General features: G+C 33.2%; 1 protein-coding gene across 1 annotated transcript in view; it reads left to right on the top strand.

Annotated features, from left to right (window-relative positions):
* LOC140441975 (cysteine sulfinic acid decarboxylase-like) overlaps window positions 1-20,478 on the top strand; it is a 50,419-nt gene extending 29,941 nt beyond the window's left edge. Inside the window, exons 7-8 of the mRNA XM_072532997.1 lie at window positions 9,949-10,140; window positions 20,021-20,478. Of these exons, the coding sequence (XP_072389098.1) occupies window positions 9,949-10,140; window positions 20,021-20,200 (372 nt within the window). The 3' untranslated portion in view covers window positions 20,201-20,478. The remainder of the gene's footprint in view (window positions 1-9,948; window positions 10,141-20,020) is intronic.
* Window positions 20,479-25,513: the final 5,035 nt, after the last annotated feature.

The raw sequence follows: 25,513 nt of genomic DNA, 5'->3' as shown, positions 1-25,513 counted from the left end.
TGTTGTCTCACTGCCAGTAAAAGGTGTGGGGGTCCCTCATCATGCTGAAAATACATCCCTCGGATAGCAACGTTCGCGTTGGCAAGCAAATTCGGCAAAATATTTTGTAGAAAGTTCAAATAGACCTGCCCTGTTAAAGGGCCATCAAAAAAGTGAGCATCTACTAATTGGTTATTTATGACACCAATCCACACGTTAACCGAAAACCTTAACTTAGAACGATGTTCTCGAATAGCATGGGGATTTTCTTCTGCCCACACATGTGAATTTCGTGAATTATTTATCCCGTCTCTGGTAAATTGGGCTTCATCTGTAAATAGTGTCCTGTATAGCGTTGGTCGATTATTGTTAATCCATCTACAAAATTCCAACCTATCGATCTCATCCCCAGCATGTAGTCGCTGAACCATTTGAATGTGATATGGGTATGGATTATTTTTTTGTAAGACTCTACTTACTTTTAATTGAGTAACATTGAGTTCTCGACTTACTTGTCTAGTGATTATTGTAGGGTTCATAGTAACGGCGTCTATAATGTCATCTTCCTGCGCTTCATCTACATGTCGCTCTGTTGTTCCACTAGGAAAAGTGCCATTTTCTCGCAAATAATTAAAAACTGACCCAAATGTTGGATGACTGGGAGTTCGGCGATTAGGAAATCTACCATTCCCATTACAGAATCCATAAACAAATATTATGTCTGCATATTCTGTGGTCGAAAACTGGCATTTTGAACGAAAGTAACAAAAGCTCTACCAAAACTAACACAATGTACTTAACGTAGATATGACAGAAGAAATATGTATTCTTGTACACATAAATATCAATTGATAATGACAATAATGACAATGGGTATAAAATATCAAGAAACGTCAAACGGTCAACGCCAACCTTCATTTTAAACTTTTTTAGATTTATTTTTATTTAGTACAGTTGATGCAATGTATTATTATTTGACATAAAATTTTAATCATTTACAATCAACAAAAACTAACACATACAAGAGGTTTGACTTATTAAACAATTTAATTTATTATTTATCGAAAATAATGCCCCAATACGATCTATGAGTAAAAATTTAAAATTGAAAAACAATTGATTCTATCATAGAGATAATACAAAGTGACAGTAAAGATGTTAATTTTCTACGTATTGGAATTGGATTATGTTGTAGGAACTCATTTTATTTAAAATGTTTGAAATTTATAACATTTGTTTAAATTAATACCTTATAATTTGATATTTCATTATGGTTGTTCTATTTTTGGTAAGATTTGATCGTTCACTAAAAATTTAATAAAAGTGCGACAACATTGTCGCATATGTCGTTTTCATTGGCTATTTATGTAGTTTGAAAATCACTTATTGCATTTTAAGAAAAATATATACAGGGTGTAATATTTAATACGAATCCCTAAATTAATTTTTCCAAAGCCAATACTGGAATTTTTTAGTTTAGCTAATACCAGTCGAATGCTTGATAGTAATGTACTGTATCATGCAAAAATTAAAAAAATCAAATGAGCCGTATAAACACTACAGTAAAATGAAATAAATGGTCAATTACACAAATCACCCTGTTAATTAATAAAGAAGAGGAGTTGACATTTTTTAGTGGCCACATGATATGCTCCCTGAGGGACTCTACATATGGTAGAAGTATGTAAAGGTCCTCATGACTCACCCTGTATTTATATAAATTGGAACCGCTCGTTTTATTTAAAAACGGTACAGTTGGTGTCAGTTACTTTTGAAAAAGACTTTTGAACTTTTGAAAAGAATTGTTAGTCGGGAACATCCGCGTAGTTCGGTAGTGATCTTTGTGCGAAAGAACATTTAAAAAATTAGGTGTGTGCCTGACTAAAGATGCTGCTAGTAGAACTTTCAGTAAAACAGTTGCGTGAGCAACTAGAAGAACGCGATGAAGACTGCAGTGGGTCCAAGAAAATACTCCAAGAACGACTGAAGACTGTTCTCAACAAGAATGGAGACGACCCAGAGACATTCCAGTTTCAATCAGCAGAAGAAGCAGTTTTAACGAAAATAATTGATGGAAAATTTGAAAATGTCTTGAAAATGTTTTTAGAAGATTCGACGAGACTTCTCAAATAATTAAAGAAGTATGTAGTCAAAACAATGAGAAATTTGAAGAAGTTTCTACAACATTCGATAAGGTACCGAAAAAAGTAAACGACGTAGAAGAGAAGATCAAACAATTAGAGACCATGACAACTACTAAGAAAGTGTTACCACCAGTTAATGCAGTAGTTTTGGATCCCGTAGTGAAAGAAGAATCACCTAGAGACAAAACGACACATCATATGAGATTCAAATTGTAGCATTTGAAATTTATTGGAATCCCCTCGTATATGTGTTAATTGAAATCCCCTTATGTATGCATTATCATAACCAAGAATTTTTTCAATGTTTCTTAGTTCGTATCCTTCAATTTATAATCTTTCGTCTTTTTAGGTCGCCGCCGTCGATCATGAATCATTTTATTGTTTATTTATGTCACAGGCGCAAATTCTTCGATATTTCTTTGTTCAAACCGCCCGATATTGCGTTTTTAAATTAACCCACGTCTTAATTTTCGTTGTGTTTTGTTTATGTTGGCGTTTTGCTTATTCTAGTTTATGCCATCAATTTTTTAAGATAATTTCGGCACTCTTGGTAAGGCCGGCCGCTGTTAAAGGCGTGTTTAGTTTTATTGGAGTCCGAATTTTCCTTCAAATTCGTAATGTTTTGTGTTTTTCGCCTTTTTTCATGGGAAAATGTATAGTATAGTAGCAGTTGTATGTGAAGTTAAAATGAGGTTGAAAAGATTGGTCATTGAGCAGACGTCGGTGTGTGTGGTTTGAAGAAGCCGGCAAATTTGTTGAAAAAAAAAAAGATTTGTATCTAAGAGATTTGCGGCGTTTCCAACAAATTTGAAAAATACCTACATGGTTCCAGTTTTTTAAAGAAGCAGATTTTCGAAGTTTGTGTCCACTGCCAACTTTTAGTCTCAATTTTGTTTGTCCTTGGTCGTCGTTCCAGACTATAGATGCAGTTTTTTGGGTGGCAGTAAATCTCCAGTGTAAGTGAAGTTCCTAACCCCAGAAATTTTAGTGAAACCCAGGTAATTTTTTTTGGTTGAACTTTTAAAGGAAAAATAAACATTTTCTAATAATAATTGCTTTCATAAAAGTTTAAGAAATTGTAATAACTAAAATCGTAAATGTTAGGGCGAGGCCTAGCTTGCTGTCATTTTAATTGTTCTCAGTTTTAAGATTTAGTATTAACATATGACAGTTAGCACTATTTTTGACATTTGTAAATACCTAATCATATTTGAGATTTTTTTTTTGTTTTTTAAAGAAGGTTAACCACTATGCATAGTTTCACTTAAAAAGATAATTTTTTTGATTTGTAATAATTTATTTCTGCTACAAATTGTCGCCCATTAACAATTGTAAGTTTTGTAGTATCTCCAACTCCTGGAAATTGTAAACAGATGACACATGTAAGTCTTTTTTGTATTTTTGTATTTTGCAGCTATTGTCATTATAATTTTGTATTATCTTTTTTGGAACATTCTTGTGTTCTCTATATTTTGTAACTGTTTGTGGTGACACAAAAATAAATGTTAAATTTTGTTTCTCAACATTTGTTTCTTTTTTTTAACTAACCCTTATTGAGTTTTATTTGAAAAAGATATGTTTTTTATGTTTAATAATTATATCTCCAGTTACAACTAGTTGGTTGTAATAGGTATAATTAGGCACCTCAAGTGGCGCCCTATATTAAATTTCTTGAGGTGTTTCCTGTTTATTTTCATTCTGTTTGTCCCAAGAGATTCATGACCTTTATTTCATTTTTCTGTAGTTGCCCCAATCCAAACCCCCTTGTCTTTTACTTATCCACGACCCCAGCTCTCCTACTAAAACCTGAGTGCCCATTCGCACAAGTAGCGTTTATTTTGCTACCCTACCTTCGCCCCAAGAATTTCTATCCCCCATCTTCTACCCCTAATAGTTATACCCCTATGTTAGGCAAAATATTTCGTTACAAAATTACCACCATTTGATGAATAGTCTTCTTTTTCCATATACCCTAGACAATTTGAAACTATTACGATAGCTAATCATTGGGCAGAACAAGGAAAAGCTGTGTCCTTGACTGCTGCTTTACGAGCTGATGCTGCGGATATCCTAAGATCAATTCCTAAGGGTCAAGAAAAATGTTACCAGACCGCCTGAAGTTAAGAATGAACAACATTCATGAACTTGCCCGACAACACATCCAGTTAGCCAGTGATAGAATGAAGGATCAATATGATTCGTGATGCAAGATTGAAAGCTATGAAGTAGGTGATCTTGTTTGGCTTTATAATCCACAACGTCACCGTGGCTTGTCTTCTAAACTATAAAGACAATGGAAGGGTCCGTATGAAATTAAAATGAGAATAAATGACGTAATATACCGAATTAAGAAGTTGCCGAAAGGTAAACCAAAAGTAGTTCACATAAATCGTCTTGCACCTTATACTAGCTCAAATGAACCAGAAGAAGCACGAACCCTTTAACATGAGATCAAAGATGACCGATGACCAAGCTTTAATAAATTTATGTCAAATTACGCAGAGAGAAAGAGTGCTAAATTCGGCGTGACCACAGAAGTTCAGTAGGATCTTTTTAGTGTTCCGCATAACGTCTCTCTAGCCCACTGTATTGTCCAAGATCAAGATTAGAAGATGGTCCTAGATCTTTGCTGTATATGGTAACCAGGAAGTCGTATACAGACAGGACAAGCTACGAAGATATATGGCGTGCTATATCTAATTTGAAGAAAATCGTGTACAATTATGACATCAAGAATTTGACCTTATCCAAGATAGACCATGCACTAAATAATCTGGATTGGAAGATTGTCAGAAGCATGCTTGAAGTGATCTTTCGAGAAACCAGCGTACGAATTACTGTGTATTGCATTAACCCGAAGAGATCGTGTCCTTCAAAGTCAGTAGACTGTTATTTCTTCTTGAGGGGTTCATGCAGAGCTGCAGAGTTCTGTAGATTCCGTCATCCTGGGCGTACATCTAGAGTAGCTGATCGGGACGCTCAGATCTAAGAGGGGAGCAGTGTAATGAAATAGCCCATGTCCGATGCGTGGCACATGTCACAATTCTTAGAAGGATAAATCTAGAATATTCAAGTGTTGACACTTGAATTGTGCCCGCCTTCGATGCGCTTTCAACGAGAAGAATAGAGGTGGACCATTCCAGAATGTTCTAGTATATAATAACTTGTATATATAAGTAGCTCCGATATTAGTTTATTTAGTTGATAAGATATTTTCGCGCTGTAAACTTATAAATATAAATAAATATATTTATAAAAAGAAAAGACAGTTAAGATTTGATTTAAGGTATAGTGCATTTGTGTATCCGCTTATACGTATTTCACCCTAAAAGGGATCTTCGGAGCGGCTCTGAAATATATTTATATAAATTAGAACCGCTCGTTTTATTTAAAAACGGTACAATATTAATAAGAATTTTAATAAAAATTACATTAATATCACAATTTTGAAATAAATTACTTGGTTAGAAAGCAAATTACAATATAAGGTATTTTCAGCATTTTGCCCGAATTAGGAAAATTTTAATTTTGTTCATACTTAGTGAAGTGCATTTATTTGCATACTTTGTGAGACTTAACCTGTGAGACTACATTGCTTATTATATTATTTTAATTAATATTTACTAAATCTTAACACCATTAAAATTTTGGGTTTACGAAATAGTGTTACTGATTACTTAGTTAAAGAAAATTAGATAAACAAATACAAAAGCACTTTATCGTGTTTATAACGGCTATGATTCCAATTTTCTTAAAAGAGGGGTATTTACAAACGAAATTAAGCCATTTCTTCTCACCGGCTTGAAACGGTTGACAAGGATCATTGAGTGGGAGGTTATAATTCCGAAATCCCGGGGTAAAGACGGTGAATTTGGCCCTAATGCTTGGGCGTGCATCACCATTACGTCTTACATTATTATCTAATTTTCTTTCTCAAGTAGGAGTATTATCTCTTCTTACGTAACCACGCTCACCGGTTGAAATAGGGGTACTCTTTTTTTAAAAAATAGTGTCGAACAAATTGGAAAGCTTTTGGAGCGGTCTTAACCTTTTACTAGCTCTTATCGAAAACCACTTTTCAATTATGAAAATGTAACTGAGGAAAAGTGGAGAATTATATTGCATAGATATATTGAATACATTTAGACTTTTCAACTTCTAATAATGATTTGAACATACGGTAATTTTAAATATTTCTTTTTTATATAAATGACTTACTTGAAAGTATGTTGAAATGTTGATAAAGACTTTTACAAATAAAAATTTCGATGAATGTCTTCATTTCAATTTGAATATAAAATGTTCCACAATTAATCTAAAAAAGTATTTTATCAGCCCTATACTAAGTTACAGGACTTTTAAACAAATTTTTAGATTCCTATTTTCATTTTATGTTTTTAATTTTCCTATCTTTGGATACCTAATGGATAAACCATTATTCCATCAATTTTTAAAAGAGTACTGCAATAATGATTTAACTGTAAATTTGTAAATGAATGTCTGAGTAACTTTTTTTTACCTCAACCGATACCAACTGAAAAAATTCTGTTATTGTTAAGTGATGCTGCGCTATTTATTACCAAAGCTGGACAGTAAGTAACAATATTTTTTCAAAATTTAATACACATTACCTGTTTAGCATAATCTTTAAATAAAGTAGCAGAAACTGTAAGGACAGAGTTTCTAATAGTCTATACCCTTGTATCAAATATAAAAAAAATATTTTTAAAAGCCTCTCTGCGAGTACAGGCGCATAAATATCGTTTCCCTGATGGGCCCTTACCACCTGAACCAGTGATAACTAGATATGGAATATGGTTAAATTCAGTAAATTTTATAACTAATAATTTTGAGGGAATTAGAGATGTCATTTGTAGTCTCGATGTAGATAGAGGTCAGGTGCTGTAAAAAAAAATGTGTGGGCGTTTTAAAAAACCGTTATTAAAAGGTAATTTGACACAAATTTGACAAAAAAATTTTGTAAATATTCCTGAATTAATTACTAGATTAGAAAAGCGAAACATTTTATTAGACCAAAGTATTAAAATTATCAACTCATTAAATGGAAAAATTAAACAGCTTGGGGAAACCAACAAAGTGTATCCAAAAATTCTACGGAGTGTTAAAGCAAAATGAGGGATATCAAAAAATAATTAAAATAAATAATATTATTAAGATGGATAATTGTGAAGATAATTTAATTTTACAGAACCCTTAATTATACAATATTTTAAGTTTGCTCTTTTAACTTCATCTGAAGTAGAAAGAACTTAGACGGCACAGTTTTTCTCTAGAAAGTTTAGAGAAACATTTAATAATATAATCGTTTTCATCGTTCTTGGCGTGTGCGTGTAAAAACACTTGCAATAAGTTGTTTCATCTGTCTTTCCTTGCCTAAGCTCGATTCGTTTACCTCCTCCAGTGGCGGAGCAAAATATAGCATGTCAAACGAAATAATAGTTATAAAAAAAAATTATAAAATATTTTTCATTAAATTTCTAATAACGGAATATACGTATAAATTGCGAAGAAGTATTTTTCTAGCTCGCAGTATAATAGGATATAACGAAAAGTACATTTTAAAAGGATTTTGAAATATACCCAAAAAAGTGTTAATTATTTAACCCACTTTAATTAAAAAATGATACAGATTTTTTAAGTTTTAAGCACTGTAGCGAATTCTGAACTGAACGTACTTACCTTGATTAATTAGCTAATCAGTCAGCGTCTTCAATGGAACTGTCTTCATCATTGGAATCTTCCGCCAAATCGATGATAATCCTACTTTCATTTTCATCATATGTGACCATTTTTGCCCAGTCGTCCTGAATTAATTTTTCAGTATGGTTAACACAACTCGCCCACACTGCAGGTGTTGCCTAAGCTAATGCATCGCCTCAAATTTTTTCACTGTTTCATCTCCACGTCCATGTTCTCCAATATGACGATCATAGTATTGTTTAGAAATGCCCCAGACCAACTCAATCGGATTATAATGACAGTGATATGGAGGCAACCTCAAAACCTGATGCCCATGTTCTTGGAGTAGCTCGTCTATACCTGGTATTTTGTGGTTTATTCTGGCGACAAAGACTCAATAGCTCTGTCTTGCCCGAATCGTCGTCAAAAATAATTTTTTTCGCTCGTAACCATTCTTGTAAGTCCGATTTTTTCCAACTGGCATTCGGTAACTTTTCTATGAAAGAGCTATGGTATGAGGCATTATCCATAATAATTAGAGATGGTTCCTCCAACATTGGTATCAGCTTTTCGGAGACCCACTTTTTAAAAGACTCTTTATCCATAGAATCATGATAGTCTGCACTCTTCGATTTCGTAGAAAACAGTAATCCAGCATCTTTAACAAATCCTTGCCTACTTCCGGCATGTAAAACAACAAAGCATTTACCTGTATTTTCGTGTCCTTTTCTGATGCTTTTCACACAGTCATCTTGCCAAGTACGTTTATATGCCCCTTTTAGGAATATTCATGTTTCATCTAAAAAACGAACTGAAGTGGGCTTGGACTTAAAAAATTTCTCATATAATGCCTCAAAAAATACAATCGTTTGATTGTATTTCTCACATGGTTTCTCACATAGCACTCGTCTACTATTTTCTAGTTTATATGAAAAACCAGAATTTTTCATAAGACGCCACAAACTTGTATCAGAACCGTCATAGAGATGCTTGTTTCTTAATTGTGTATTTAGAACTTTAATTGTAACGTGCTCTCCTTTTGCTTTGATGCCATACAGTACATTTCTAATCTCTCCTGTTATAATATCGCTGACATCATTAGTCTTTTTTTTTGTACATTACGTGACTCTCCTGGTGTAGTAAGAGCTGCCCCTGTCTTGTATTCACTCTTTATTCTTGTCACTGTGCGAAGACTGATTTTCAAAGCGTCCGCTACTCGTTCATGTACCGATGATAACAAAAGCAAAGGTCCGTTGTTTTCTTTTTCTTTTTTAAAATACTCCAATAAATGAACTACACATTGTCGCATTTCTCCTGTTATCGTTTTTCCCGGCATTTTTTTTATTAAATAGAACAATTAGTTATTCACAACAAAAAATAATAAGTAAAACTGTTCGGAACAAATTCCAACAATGACTGACTAAAATCGACTAAAACAACATAAAATATCAATGGTAATTGCTACAATTATAAACCTATTAGCCAGCTCATTCAAGAACAATGCCACAAGTTATTATTGCAATGGGTATCGGAAGAGAAAGAGTTAATTTATAATAAACTGAAATTTTTAAGGTGTCGAGAGTATTATTTTATGTAATGGAATTCCACACAGTAAGAGCTCAAACTATTAATTAATTAAAAACTGTTTACTTATAAAAACTATTTCATCAGCTACTTCAAACCTGCATAGATCAGGGTAACATGTTAAAAAAAACACGTCACTGCCAGCTATCTGTATTCGTAAAGAGGCCGAACTTATCACCGACACCGTATCGGCCAAACGCATCGGTGTTATTGCTACAATACTGGGAGACGTGAGTGGTCTCTTCATTCCCTTCTCATCGCACTTTACCATGACGAACGTGACTCGCACAATTGAATTACGTATCTGTGTATCAGAGAGAGACGAATATTAAAAATTCCATAGTAGCTTATTTCAGGCACACGCCAAGAACGATGAAAACGAGTATATATAGTTATAGTTATATTTTATATAGTTTTAACTGTAATAATAGTATAATAATAATAAAGAATGATAATGAAGAATGTTGATCAATCAAAGACTAAATGAATATAATGATGTTATTTTTATCTTCTATTTTATCTAATACAAAACAAATTTTAGGGTTCGTCTGGTTTTGCGAATCATATTGATACGCTTATGGATATCGCTGAATATTTCGAGGAGCAAGTGAATAACCGATCGGAGTTCCTTTTGGTTTCCAAGAGGCAGTACATGAATGTTTGCTTTTGGTATTTGCCGAGATACTTGAGAGGAAAATCGAATATTTTCGAAAACATCGCTCAACTACAGAAGGTGAGTAAAGATAGTTTTTTCTATAAGCATTTTGAGGAAAATATAATATTTTTTTTATTATGTTTTTTCTTCTTTAAACGATTTATAGTGAATTTGCAAAATGTAAGTTAACAGAGCTAACGTATTCTTTTTTTAGGTAATATCAATAAATTTGTTAAGTATAAAAATATTTGGTAGAGAAATTATCAAGTGATAGATTTAACTAAAAATAAAATAGGCAGTTACGGTGAGACTTCGTTACAGAATGCCACCATTGGGTGAGATGCATATTGCCTCTGCCTCTTGGCATCCTCAGAGCGAACTTATGGTAAGCTCTATCGAAATAAAACCTGTTTCATCCACAAAACTAAATATTTAGAATATTTACCGACAGACGGAAATCGAATTCAGGATTCGGCCCAAATCTGTGTTTTATAACGTTGCAGAACAAGCAGACGACGAATACCTCGAAATCCACTGGCATGGGGATTTATAATTTATATCCACATCATACCAATTCGTCTAGGTAGAAATCACACACAGACAACTAGGAAAAAAAAGATTTTGTAGTTTTCCGAGTTGTAATCCTCAGTTCCTAATAAGAGAGCTCAGCGGATATGGGTACGGCAATCCTGCATTAAGTAAAGGAAGTCCAAGTATAGAAAGAATGAAATCATGTACCTAGTATATGGAATGTTTACGAAACGAATTTAGTTATACTAGTAACCACCGAAACCAACTAAAAAAGAAAAAAAAAACACAGTACGTAGATCATCTCTTTTATGCATGGAACGTAGAAAAAATTAAGAAACAATAGCATCCGGAGTATGACCTTTGGACAGGCAAAACTAAGATAAAAGCACAGCAAAATATATTAAAATACTTAAAGAGATATCTAAGCGAAAAGGTCCAAATATCATATATAAAGAAAGAGAAATGTGAAGAAAATTTGTAGAACAACGAAACCAAAATGAAGGAAAGAACAAAATAACATTAAGTATAGTAAATAAAGCAATGCAGATTTTAAGAAGCAATAAAAAAAGACCAAGAGGTCTAGTTATATGGAAAAATAAAACTATACAGAATGTTGCACCTTAACGATTTTGTACTCTTGATTGCCAATTTTTGCTGATACGCCTGGTGTCGTCAGCCCAACGTATAGGTGGTCTTTCTCTACTACGTTTGTCTGCTCTTGGCCTCCAATTTGTAATTTTGCCTGTCCATCGCGAGTTGTGCATTCTTGCTACATGGCCTGCCCAGTTCCATTTGAATTCACCTACGGGTTGAGGTTGAGTGAGGTTTCATTAAAGGTTTGCAAAAGCGAAATTAAATATTGGGCTTAAACTTCCATACATTATCATTTTCCGAAGTTATTTGTGAATAAATAGTAGTAATTTAGATTCCCAGCAGAAATTGTATAGCTTTTCATTAAATTTAGTTAATAGCTGCTATAAACTCTATATCTAGCTGTAAATCTATATCCAACGGGAAACCAAATAGAAATAATTTATTTAATCACGCAATAAATATGATGATTTGCAACTTTTGAAAGTTTATCTACTAAAAGCATCTGGATGATTTATATTTGTGACAATAATTCATTTTGGTAATAATTATTTATTAATAATTTTATTTGTATAATATCACCGCATATACTCAAAAACTGTCGTTAAATGTTGACATTAAAGTCTGGCATAAATGTAGATGCTAATTTAAAATTAAATTAAATGGAATATTAAGTTGTAGTTCTAAAATGCGGTTCTTATATGCAAACTTGTAGGCAACTTGAAAAGACAGCGCTGCACAAGATGATACACGGCCTATTTAAAATAAAACTTCATGTAGACTTGTGTACCATTTTGATTCTTCTCCTTTATAAGAAAAAACATTCAGCCTCACTACTGTCAGTTTACTACTTGCCAACAAAATACTGTGTCTCCTTCCACTTTCCAACTAATAGACTACAAGCTTATGGGGCATTTTTAAGAGATCATTTCTCACAGCATGAGTCACATATAAATCAATACTAAAATGTGTAATAACAACTTTAGAAACTCTGCCGCCCTGATGCCACAGTCCCCGCCCACTGACGTCACAAGTCTCGCCCACTTACATCACAAGTCCCGCCCACGCAAACCCCGCCCACTCGAGCCCCGTCTACGTAAGCCCCGCCCATTAAAGTCACAACATGGCCGCGCTCTTCTTCTTTTCGGCTGTCATTCTTCTTCTTTTTTATCTGTCATTTCAATTGCTCTTCTTTCTTATCAGTCATGTCAACTCGTTTCTTTTCAACTCGTCTTCTTTTCGGCTGTCACAATTCTTCTTCTTTCTTATCGGCCATGTCATAGACCACCCTGTCCGATGCACATCCACTGCTCTACAGTGACCTTCACAAATCTAAGAAGGCATACTACAATATACAGAGCTCCACTGAACGTACACATCGACAAGGGTCTTATTTCAAAACTCACTACTATACATAGATCTGAACTGAACATATACATGCTCTTAACATATACAAACGACCAATATCCTTTTTAGTTTAACCAACAAACAGATCTTCACTAAACGTAAATCTACTCTCGCAATATTCTTTTATGGATTATCCATCTAACATTTTTACAGTATGACCAAACCATCGTATACTACACAAACGAATAGAATATGAGTTCGTTAAAAATCACAATCATAACATGTGACATATCAACTGAAAGGAAGGGAATGACGAATGCATTGAGAGAAGAAACAAAGATGGCGGCTTTGTCAAAAGAGCGCTATAACATATCTTTATTGTGATTCGTTCGATTTTGACGTTTGAGGTGTCAAATGAAAGGAGAGGGCTATAGGTTAAGAGAAAACAATAGATGGCTGCATTCCCAAAGGAGCGCTATAACGTATCTTCGTTACTATTGGATCGAGTTTGCCGTTTGAGGCATTAAATAAAAGAGGATTAGGTCATCGGCAACATTCAACACAGAACCAAAGTCAAACGTTAATTCTTCTTTTGCGTATAGAGCGTAACAGAAACAGTAACATTTTTGCAAGCCAAAACTGGCCATACTCATAAAACTAAGAACCTAAAATGCTATATATTGTCTCTGCGTATGGCTGCGAAACATGGACAATCAAACAAGGCGACCTCAACAAGTTAAACGCATTTGAATTGAGGCTATACAGGAGAATGTTACGAATAGGAAGAAAGAAAAAGTCGTGGCTGAGAAATATGAGAGATTGCACAGGAACTGGGTTAAATGCTCTTATACACCAAGCCGAAAATAGAATAAACTTTGCCAGACTGATGGCCAACGTCAATAGAGATGGTTTATATGAGAGGAGACAGGGGCGTAACAAAAAACGTGGTATGTATGTGGCGGTAGAACGTGATATTCGGTATAAAACGTGACATAGAACGTGACATTCAACCCAAAACGTCTCATTTATATAACAAAAGCGTCATTCGACGTAGAACATAACATTTGACGTAGGACATGGCATTCGACGCAGACAGTGCAGCCCACGTGGACGAGGCTCGCGTGGGCGGTGTTTATGTGGGCGGGCTTGTGACGTCAGTGGGTGGGGCTTATGACGTCAGAGTGGGGTTGGAGGGGGTGATCTTAACCCCCGCATACTCTGTTGGGGGGACATTTTCAACTTATAATATTATTAATAATTAAAATTATTAATTATTAAAATATAAAAATATTATTATTAAAATAATAATATTTTTGGACATGCCATACATTTTTCATGGTATATGTGCTTATGAGAAAAATTAATTTCTCTCTTATACGTGGGATATTACAATCACAAATTTCTGTATGGAATTAATATATTTTGTTAATATTGACATCAATTATCAACAATACCAAAATGCTTACAAAAAAATGGTTCTAAATAATGGCTTAAGAAGTATTACAGTCCAAGTTGTGAATACCTTGTTTGTAACCTTACCCCTTAAATACCAGTCTCTTGTTAGATCCAAATTCGAATGTGTATTTATTGTGGACTCATGTGGAACTAAAACAAGTTTAAAGAAAACCAAATACATAAACTTGTCCTTATAATTTCTTTAAAGTTCCCAACAGAAAATCTACTATTATGGAACAAACACCTGCTAAAGAACATCCCAGAGGTACTTTTCAGTGCGTCATTAATTATGACGTCATATAATGAATTAGGTGTGTCGAGAATTATTTCATATAATTATTGAAGAATCTGACAGATGCCAGGATCGTACTTAGCCACAGGTGAAAAGCTTGTGGAATTACTAGTATTTTTATTGCAAGGTCATCTGAGTAGATTTGATTAGTACAAAATATGTTAAGATATATTTTTTTTTTGTAATGGGGGTAATCCCGTATATTAATAAAAATAAAAAGTAAACAATATTGTTTATTAAATTTATAAATATGGAAATATTTAAAATCGACGAGAAAATGGTTCATTTATTGAATTTTTGTATCTTCTTCTCAAGGCAATCTGGCGTCAAGGCGTCTGCGTGTCGAAAGTTGGCAATCATCACAGCGATTTTTAATTTTAAGACCGCGGCTCTAAATAAGTCGTTATTACATGAGTTATCTCCTTCCTATGGATCTTTTTCTCTGGATTTTCCTTGCATAATGACCTGGAGTATTAGATATTTATCTCCTCTCATCACTTGACCCACATATCCCACTTTTCTCCTCTTAATTTTTAGTACTTCTATTTCCTTATGCATAGGCCACATTACCTCAACGTTGGTTATTCCAGCTACCCATGAGATTTCTAGTACTCTTCGGTACTTCCGCATCTCGAATGCCTTTAGTCTCCTCCACGCTTCCATACCGTATTATAATAAGAATAGCACATAGCACCTCAGCAATCATATTTTTAACTTAAGGTTTCAGTTTCTACAGCAGAGAAGCCTCTGTATTCTTGTAAATGCGCTTCTGGTCTGTTCGATTCTGATTCGTCTTTCTTGAGAGCTGTCATTGTTTTCATTGATAGTTGTATATAGGTATTTGAATTCTCGTACGATTTCAATAGGCTGATTCTGTACATATATCTCACGAATGTCCTGAGTTGTCTTTGTTATTATCATATATTTCTTGATCTATTGAGTGATGGTTCATATTCTTCTTCTCTTACTGCCGTCACCTAATTAAGAAGTATCTGTAGGTCTTCATCTAATTCGGCTAAAAGAACTGTATCATCAGCGTATCTCAGGTTATTTATGATCATGTCATTAATTCTAATGCCTACATTTCGTTAATCTATTGCCTTACTTAATATGTCTTCCGAGTATATATTAAATAATACTGGTGAATCTCTACACCCTTGTCAAACAACTCTTTGTACTTCTATTTCTTCTAATGTTATGTCTTCTATTCTAACTACTGCTCTTTGGCCATAGTATAAGTTACACAAAAAAAAAGTTTTCAAAAATTTATTAGGTAACTTATAAATTAATTACATAAATAAAATATAATTCTAATCATAAAAACTATTTATTCACTAATTCGTAATAATAATAGTTTATTAAAAACACTGAAAAGTAGAATTTGAATATCAGTGTAATAGAAAATTATAGAAAAATACTGCCAGTGGAGAGTTTTCTTAAAGATATATCCTTAGACGAATTCATGGTGAAATATTTCGACCATAACCTAGCAAAACATTAATTAGGGAAGAAATTTCTAACGCCTCAGCAACACGCTGAAATAACCAGTAAATAAAACAATTTTATTTTCAGGGTAATAAAATACTTAATTAATAATTAAATACTTCACGAACAGCAGAAATTGGTACTAATGTTTGTCCAGCTTCCTTTTCCAATTGAAAATATCTAAGTAATTTTAATATTAGTACTTGTCCTTTTTCCGTATATCTTGTCATCTTGGCCTTACACAAATACAAATAAACACCCAATACTATGTACAAATACTGACCTGAACGACAGCCGTCACTTGCTGTTCAGCACTTCGAAAGAATGGCCAGCATGGACGAAGTTTTACGTCAACTGTCAGTAATAGGCGTATTTGATTGGCTAGAGAAGGCGCGCATTTAAATATTAACGAATCAAACGTAGGTTAGGAAAGTACCGCTTATGTATGTAAGCTTATTCTAACGCTGCAATATAGTTCTGTTTAATCACGGAACTACCGCTTTTTCCGTCACACCCAACTTAATGCATTAGAAAGAAATCGAAAAACTAGGACACACTGAAAAGTACCCCTGGGATGTTCTATATAGCTCCTGCCTCAAACAATACCCATACATCAGATATACATGTATTACGTGTACCAGGGCTTTCTAAAGCCATCAAGCTGATATTCAATGACACAATTATTGTCTAGATTATTGAGAAGACAAACGAAAAGAGTACAAAATTACAAACACCTGATGGAGGTAATGCTCTCGACTCAATTTTAAACCACGTTAATAATACCGAAATATTCTCTTTTTTGGACTACTACATTTGAACCTTTGAACTGTTAGTTAGTAGAAGAAAGTCGACTTCTGATATTTTTTTAGGATAAATAACATGTACAGATTGAACATTCATGGCGTCGTCTAGTAATAAAAAATTAAAAAAAAAAATTTTTTCGACGAGTTGTTTTGATATCACATATATAAAACTCCAGAGTTTAGGGCAATCTTAGGGCAATGTTTATTAAATTAATCTAAATAAAGTTAAAATGTGTAGCTATAACATAGTTTACCTTAAAGAGTACGTCTATGGAGTTCCAATACATTTGTTTGTGATATTTGGTAAGCTACTTGCACCGAAACGGAAATATTTTGAAAAACAAACTACAAAAGATAGATATCCAATTCCAGGGTCTATTATTTCCTTTGAAACGTGGCAAACGTATCGCATTTCTACCAAATGGTTTACTGATTGAAATATTGGATGTATTATTGAAAAGTTCTAAAGTGCATTGCAATTTAAAAATTGTTTTGAGATTACCAAAGATAAAGATATTCAAACTGTGTGTATGATTGCTACCCAGTTAGAGTTCTGAGCAATATTACAATTTAGAAATATTTTGAATCAAAGCTTTTATACTAGTGTTGTATTACTTTTTCTCTATAATAAAATGCAGACAGGTCGTCACGACACGAAATAGTTGGAGGAGTCAATTTAGTCGACAAGGGGATTCCGTTGTACAATATATAAATATTTTATTTAATTATAAAACAAAAGTGTATATTTCTACTTCTACTAACCTTTTATTTATATGATATTAGTGCGAAATATTTCATAATTTTTATGGTCCGTTTTGATATTTTATATACCTAACGGCCATCCCCTCATTAAGTTAAAGTGCCATAATATCGGATACTTTTTTTTGAACCCCAATATTAGTTTTAATACGTCAATTAATTTATGAATATTTTGGAGCAAAACAAGTAATAGACTATAGAGAATTATTTATTGAACGAAAATAAATCATTTCTACGACGTAAAAAATAAAATTTAAATTTTTATAAAAAACGGTAAATTTAGACTGACAAAAAAAAATGTTTCTAATACCGGATATTAGAATAATGGGATAAAATTAGCCATCGAGGCAGAAATCACAAATATATGTGTCATTTTTGTCTACATTGGTGCAGTCGGTGTGAGCCCACTTAAAACACTTTCAGTACTAAATCCATTGTTCGCCCGAGGTATCTTCAGAGAAGAGTCCCGTACAAAACATACATTCTGCTTACTCTTCCCCAATGTCACACTCCATGTCAGAATAATCATCTAAAATGAATTCTTCATCTTCTTCAGATGAACTAAAAGTTTTCTCTTTTTGTCATTGTCTTCTTAGCAATAGATTTTCCTTTATTTTTATTTGTTTTCTTAAAAGCCTCACAATTGTCTATTTTTAATTTCGGAATTCCCTTTGAAATACTTTTATTTCTCTTCTGTTCTGAAAAACTACTTTCCAGGGCATCTTTGTATGGTGTACCCGTAATCAAGGCAGCAGATCCTTTTCTAGACTTTCTTTCTTTAATACTAGACTTGTAAAATAAAGTGGTGGGTAAAGGGCTAATATCTTGTGGCCGCACTGTTGAATCTCTATTATTAAAGATGTTTTTACATGATAAATCTTCCACACATTTGGTCACATCAATACTTCTTGGAGGAGTTACATGCTTCGGAGGAGTTACTTGGTTTTCTTGTTCAGCCTCTGGTAGATTTGGAATTGAAACTCGGTCACCTTCCGCTTGATGGTGAATGGCAAAGTCGTGTTCTCGAAAAATGTGTTTATTAAATGAGCAGATACCGCTCTTTCGAAAACCATTTATAGCGCTTTCAGCTGTAGCACATCTTACATAAGCTCTTCCAAGCAATGCGCAAACTTGATAGCAGAGTTCTTCCAGGGTTGTTTCTTCCATTGTTTTGGCGTGTAACCATAACGTGGCTAATAAGATGTTGTAACTAATTGGTGAAAATGTGACTCTGAATCCAGCCTGACACATGGCAGGCAGCTATTGTCCCTGGTGGAGTGCCGTTGAGCAATTCTGCCTTCATATTTTTTTGGGGAAATATGACCATAGGGGGAACCAAAACCACCAGCCGCATTCATACAGGTAACCACAGTTACTAATGATCCTCTTTCTGCAGATGTAACGGCCCCTACCTGCTTTTTACCTTTTAAGGTGATTATTTTGGTATGCTTTTATTGTACAGACGTTATACCTGTCTCATCTATATTATAGATTCGACAGGGATAAATTTTCACCTTATCCATCGCAGGTTCCAAAATTTCAAAAAAATTATTTACGTTTTCTTCTGCGAATCCTTTAATTCTGGCAGTTGATATATTATTATATATATATTATTTTAATTGACACCTGTCAGTTTCACTTTCCAAACAAACCTTGTTTAGTGTGGGTTATTTGTATTTTTCGATATTTTTTCAGTTTTTTTACAGAATCTTTTCACTTTTTGCAATATGTATTCTTATAATTACTACAACAATTTTACAAGGTTGTGTAAATAATAAAGCATGTTGTTTTATATAAATAGCAATAAAATGCACGTATCAGTAAAGCAAGGTTACAATTTCTTTAATTTAAACTTTTAGACTATATTTCAAAGAAATATATTACCGAATTCTGATGTTATTATCGTAAAAAACACTATACTTAGGAAGAAAAACAGCAATGAAAGCATAATTTTAACTTTATAGGAATTAAAAGTCATGAGATTGGGCAAACCCTGGCTTTTTAACTTGTTTGGAAAGTAATAATAACAATACGGCGAAAAGTAATAACAAAGGAGAGTTGGCATGTTCACCAATGGGAATCATTACTATGGATACTCAGCCACTGTGGCGCACCAAGGGGGGGGTTTAACCACCCCAGACCATATAAAGTAAACAATATATAAAGAATAATAGGAAAATGTAACTTGTATTTCACACACAATACAAAAAATCCAAAACGCTAATCGAATAAATAATTTACTTATATTTACTTTAATTCTGAATACATATTATCTTCCTGTGTACCTTGTATTAACTACTAAATATTGAGGTAATATTTTAAGCGTTTTTTTTATTTTAATATAAATACTTAATTCATATTTCGAATATCAAATAGGTACATTAGATAGATATTATTTAAGATTAGCGATTTGATAAAAATGCCGTATTCTCAAATGAATTATGCTTGAAACTCTGGTGATATGTATTATACATATACATTACAAATATAATAAACAGTTCTTTTATTTACTTATTCTTTATAACTACATTTTACGACTGCACGAAATCAATTAATATGATTAATTAATGATGAGAACACACCCTACTATAGAAAATATACAATATCCCGGCATCTACCGTCAATTAATCTAATTGTACAGTGATTTTCAATGTTCTGTATATATACGAATCTAAATTGGGCTTCTGTCTTGTAGGTGGCGCCACAAATACGAGCTTTAATGATTCAACACGGATCTGTAATGCTTGGCTACCAACCACTCAAAGGACTTCCTAACTTCTTCAGATTTGTATCACAGAATTCTGCTTTAACAAGGAAAGATGTAGATTTTATTTTAGATCACATTCAAGAGATTGGTGACGCCATCTTTAAATAGAATTCGACAGTATCTCGAGTGGTGTAGTTTTCTAGTAATAATGGAAAAATGTATATTTATTCCTCAAAGTTAAATACTTACTATTTTATTCGATTTTCTATTATAGTAACATTTTATAAATATGTATGATAATATTATGTAATGTACATATTATAATAATAATCTACATTATCTCTTAATCACATAACTATGTAATTGTCAGTGTTGTAAATGTATTTATAATAATTCATTTGTAGGTGGAAAATCATTTACGTGTTTACTTTATAGTTAATATAATGTTCTCCAACAAAATGTTAGATCTTTAATTTTACAATAGTATTGTTGACTGTTTCTATAAAATATTATTAGTTTCATGCAGTAGTAGTTCGTGAATTTCGCGATCAAAGGAGGCACAGGTTAATAAGAAGGAACTTAAACAAAACTAGTTATCAAACAAAAACATTGTTTAGTATCCTTGCATGTTTGGTTTTGTTTTTTAACTTGCTACAGCCGCTACGGTTCTTTATGGGTTCTTTGTAGGACAAATGTGTGCTTGCTACTGTGGTTTTTGTATCACACGCTGCATCCCAGCTAGAGTGGTGCGTAGATACTCAGTAGGGGAAATGTGCCTATGATGGACCCCTTAAGGAAAAAGCTCCCTAATAATTTTAATTATTTACTTAGCGGGCTTTAAATATGACCACATAACGTCTTGTTATTTGTATAATATGCAAATGTTTCAAATTTTGATAAAAATTAAGATGACAAAAGTTATTCATAGTTTACTAAAATCCTGTTAAGGGTCCATCATGGGCATATATGCGCTCATGATGGACCCTTTGATACGCCCATGATGGACCCGATGCATTTTGTATAAAATAAGTAAATACCAAATTATTTTATTAAACCAAAAGATATTCGAAACGATAAATAATATTACAAATAGGTATTTTTAAGAAAAAAGTTACATGCACAATTCACACACAAATTGTTTACGTCCAGGATTTACATCTGCACATTTATTGTGACACCAATTCTTACACACTTGACAACGAATCCATTTTTCTTTGGATCGTGAATGTGAAAATAGTTCGTTACAGTAAATGCAAGCTGCATCGTCTGAGTCGTCTTCTTTAAAAGAAGATTCACAATCGTCTTCAGAACTGTTTGTAGTTGAAACACGAACTTGCCTTTTTACTTTTCTTGCGTCTTTTTTTCTTTTTTTTTGCTTCTTTTTCTGCAATTTTTTGTTTTATATAATCAATTTCTGGCGTTGAATTTAAATATCCTGTTTTACCCCGTTTTCTACCCCTTTTCTGAGTTACTTCAGATACTCCAGCTAAAGGAGGAGGACAAATATCTTCGACCGAGATGTTTAGGACTGACGATGATGTTGATTTCTGATCAGTGATTTTTAATAAACCTTTAATCGAAGAAACATTTTGGTTCCGATGTTCCGGTAGTGAGTTCTCGTCAGAACATCCTGGTAGTGGGTTTTGTTCATAATTTTCTCTATCTGTTGTTATAGACGGCAAAAATTGCCAATCCTCGAAGACATCTGGATTGAACGGTTCTATTCCTGTCTTTTTAAATGCATTTATTGCATTTGATGGAAGAGCACTTTTTAAATATGCTTTATTAAAGATACTGGCTACTTTAAATTGGGTAACTGTTTTACCTGGATTCTGTGGCAGCCATAATTGAATTTCTTGGCCGTAGTAAGTTTGAAGTGGTCTAAAAAATCCTACGTCCAAGGGTTGAACGTGATGAGAGCAGTGAGCAGGAAAACAAAACATAATAATACCGTTTTTTTTTGCAAACTGGAGAGCTTTAAATCTTTTATGACTACCATGACCATCGAGTAACAACAGAACTTGGTTGGTTTTAGAAGCCTTTGAATACCTTAAAAAATGTTGCAGCCAGAGACAGAAAAGGTCGGAAGTCATCCATCCTTTTTCTTGAGCGAAGGCTACACTTCCAGTAGGTGCATCGATCATAAGTTCGTCTTTCTTCCTCTGTCGAGGAAAAATCAAAGCAGGAGGAACATATTTTCCAATTGCATTCATTGCACATACGACCGTAATATGTAGACCGCGTTCTGCATTACTTAAAGCACCAACTTGTTTGCGACCTTTACTAGCATAAATCTTCTGCGATCTCTTTTGCACAGTTGTCAAACCGGACTCGTCCATGTTATAAATGTTTTCCGGTGGAAATTGAAACTCGTCTAATATATGTGCTAATGCTGTAAAATAGGCACATATATTTGGTTTATTAAAAGCTTGAGTCCTTGCCAACGAAGTATTTTCTGGAGTTCGTAATGATAATCGTGGATTTCGCTTTAAAAAGCCTCTGACCCATTTCCAGCCTGCCATCTTGGTTTCCTTATTAAAACTGTGGCTAATATTGTTTATTTCAGCTACTTCGTATACAAGTTTTCGTAAATCTTTACTGGTCAGGCCAAAAAAACGAGCTTCCATGGTGATAATATGGTCAGCAATTTCCTTTTCAATAGCAGTGGAAAATATTGGTCTTCGTCCTCCCAAATCACCTTTGGTACTTCCTTGCTGCTTATTAAAGCGCCTTTTCAAAGTCGTTTTTGGAATGTTAAATGTTTTTGCTGCCAACTTAAACCCTATAGTTTTTTCTTGTATGCTTTTTAAAGCTTGCTGCATATTACTCTCATTCCACTGTTGCCTTTTATGAGGATCCATCCCTGTAAAATGTATTATGTTAATCGTTAAGTAGCAACTTATTTCCTTTTTCCTATGATGGACCCCTAGTCCGTCATAGGTAAAGGCAAAGGGGTCCATCATAGGTTAATAGACAAGACAGTAAATTTAATTCTGTTACTTTTGTTTTGACCATTCTAACCTAAAACAAAGTATAGTATTTGACAAAGAAAGTTTAGTCATTTTATACAAAACAAAAGAAACACTTAGCTTAACGTATGTTACCAGTAAAATATTACCAAAAAATTTTATTAGATCAGCAACACCAAATTTTAATTTTATTTCACAAATTTACTGTTATAACCGCCACGGGTCTGAAACTTTGCAAATACTAAACTACAAACTTCGTGCGCAAGCGGCAACCAGCGATGTGCATGTAACCGCGCCATATTTGAAATTACAGCAGGTGGTCCATCATAGGCAGGGGTCCAACATAGGCACACTTCCCCTAAGTACCTTCATAAAGGGAAATGTCTAAGGCTGGTGTGTTAGTGTCATGATCATGAAGAGATTTTTCACCGATTTTCGGGGGGTTAACTTTTAGGGGAAATTTTTTTTAAAATTAGTGTTAAAATGGTGATTTTTAAGGCACTTGTTGCACACTTTTGAGTGCCAGAAAGTCATTAAAATAAAAACTTATCGGTATTAAAGTATTTATATTTGTCTAAAACCCAATCAAGTTCAACAAGTGCAAAGAAAGAAATGTAGTTCAGTTTATGAAATTAAAATAGCAGAAATAAAAGGCGAATAATATTGGTCAAGTTTAGGGATTCACGCAAGACGTCACTTTTTCCAGCATTTTGTTCCGTCGAAAGGGACGGGATAGTAATTTTTGCTGCAGGACGAGACAGCGATTTATCTGCGAATAAATTTATTATTCGACTACCTCGACAAAAGTTTAGAAATTGATACTGACCAAAAAAATGATAAAGAAAGCAATCTTATTAAAACTTTCTTCGCAGTTAGATCTTGTATCTTTCAAAGTCGACATGGAATTGGAAACAGCTCACCAGGTTAGCATCAAGAGATTTTGTTTGTAGAACATTTTGTGTAGCAATTTTGGGATCCTTCCATGTTGAGATAGATGTTAGTGCTTCAATTTTATGTAAAATGCCAGATCTGAACTGGATTACGCTTTTATGGCGCTCAACCCATCGTGTTTTGCATAAACTTGTTAATTTTTTCCCGAGTTTCAGTTTTAAAACTTCATTTCATTTGGCTGACATGTTAAAAAATCATATTACTGACTCCATTTTTCCCACTCTCTTTCTAATGCACGTTACATTAATACAAGTTGAAAAGGAGTTAAAATATTTCTGTTACTGTACCGACTGACTGACAACTGACTGATCAATACTGACAACTGTTTTTGTTCTGATTAGTTACTTCTTTTAATTTTTTTATACATAATAAATGCATCATGTTTGCCCATAACTCTTCAACTACTTTTTCACTGGATAAAAACAACTAATATAACTAATAAATAAATTAATTAATGATTAGAACAAAATCTTATATAGAAAATATACCATAATCCGGCATCTTCAGTCAATTACAGTAGTCATTTAACTGTACGGTTGCTATTATGTTATCCTATATTTATGAGCGTTTAAATTGAGTTTCTGCCTTAGAGATGGCGCTCCAAACAGGAGGTTTAATAAATCAATAGGAATTTGTAATGCATGGTAATGCACTCCAATTCATTCAACTTTCGAACTTCTTCAAATTTGAATTACAGAATTCTGCTTTAACACGGAATGATTTAAATTTAATTTTAGATGATACCCAACAGATTAGTGAAACTATTTTAAATAAAAATTATAGTATTTTATCTAAAGTGGTGTAAGAGATGATAATTATAAAATTTATTCCCCAAAGCAACATTTTTGCTTTGTGTATGCTATTACTTTATTATTTTTTAATTTATTATATATTATTACTTTTTAGTTATTATGTAATATAAATGTTAGAAAAACTGGGTGCTTTATCTTGTTTTTGATTATTTACTTGTTTCAAAAAATTCATTTTTTGATCAATGCCGATTTATAGGTGCAGGAATTGTAATTCTAGCAAGGAAAGTGAAAAATAAAATACGTGTAAACCAAAGATGAATAGAACATATTTTCAGTGTTTCAAAGGACAGAAAACGTTAAAAAATATCAGTGTAGGCACTTGTTTTCATTGAAAATAGACCAGAAAAAAAAACAGTTGTTTCTCTTGATTCGTCGCTAATGTCCGAAGTATGCACATTGAATATTAAAAATTAAATAAGCTCTCTGTGTTTTTTATCTTCAGGTGCATATGTCAAATGGTTTTTCCTTCCATATATTTTTCTTGCAAAATGATAAAACAGTTTATTTTACAGTTAGATGCAGTGTTGCGTAAATGCCAAAAGGGAAAATTTTCGATTAAAGAAATCGGTTGAGTTTACCGAAGGTACAAGCTGAATATAGCCGCAAATGTCAAAAATATTTGGGTTTGGCAGTGTTGAAATGTTTTTATAATGCATATATGTTGTATGCTTCAAATATATAGAGAGAAAGCTTAAAAAAAAAACATTTTGATTATACTATTTTATGAACTCTGCAATTTTTAATTTATA

The sequence above is a fragment of the Diabrotica undecimpunctata genome, chromosome 5 (assembly GCF_040954645.1).
Source record: "Diabrotica undecimpunctata isolate CICGRU chromosome 5, icDiaUnde3, whole genome shotgun sequence".
In the NCBI taxonomy this organism is placed as follows: domain Eukaryota; kingdom Metazoa; phylum Arthropoda; class Insecta; order Coleoptera; family Chrysomelidae; genus Diabrotica; species Diabrotica undecimpunctata.
This window is presented reverse-complemented; position numbering and strand designations above follow the sequence as displayed.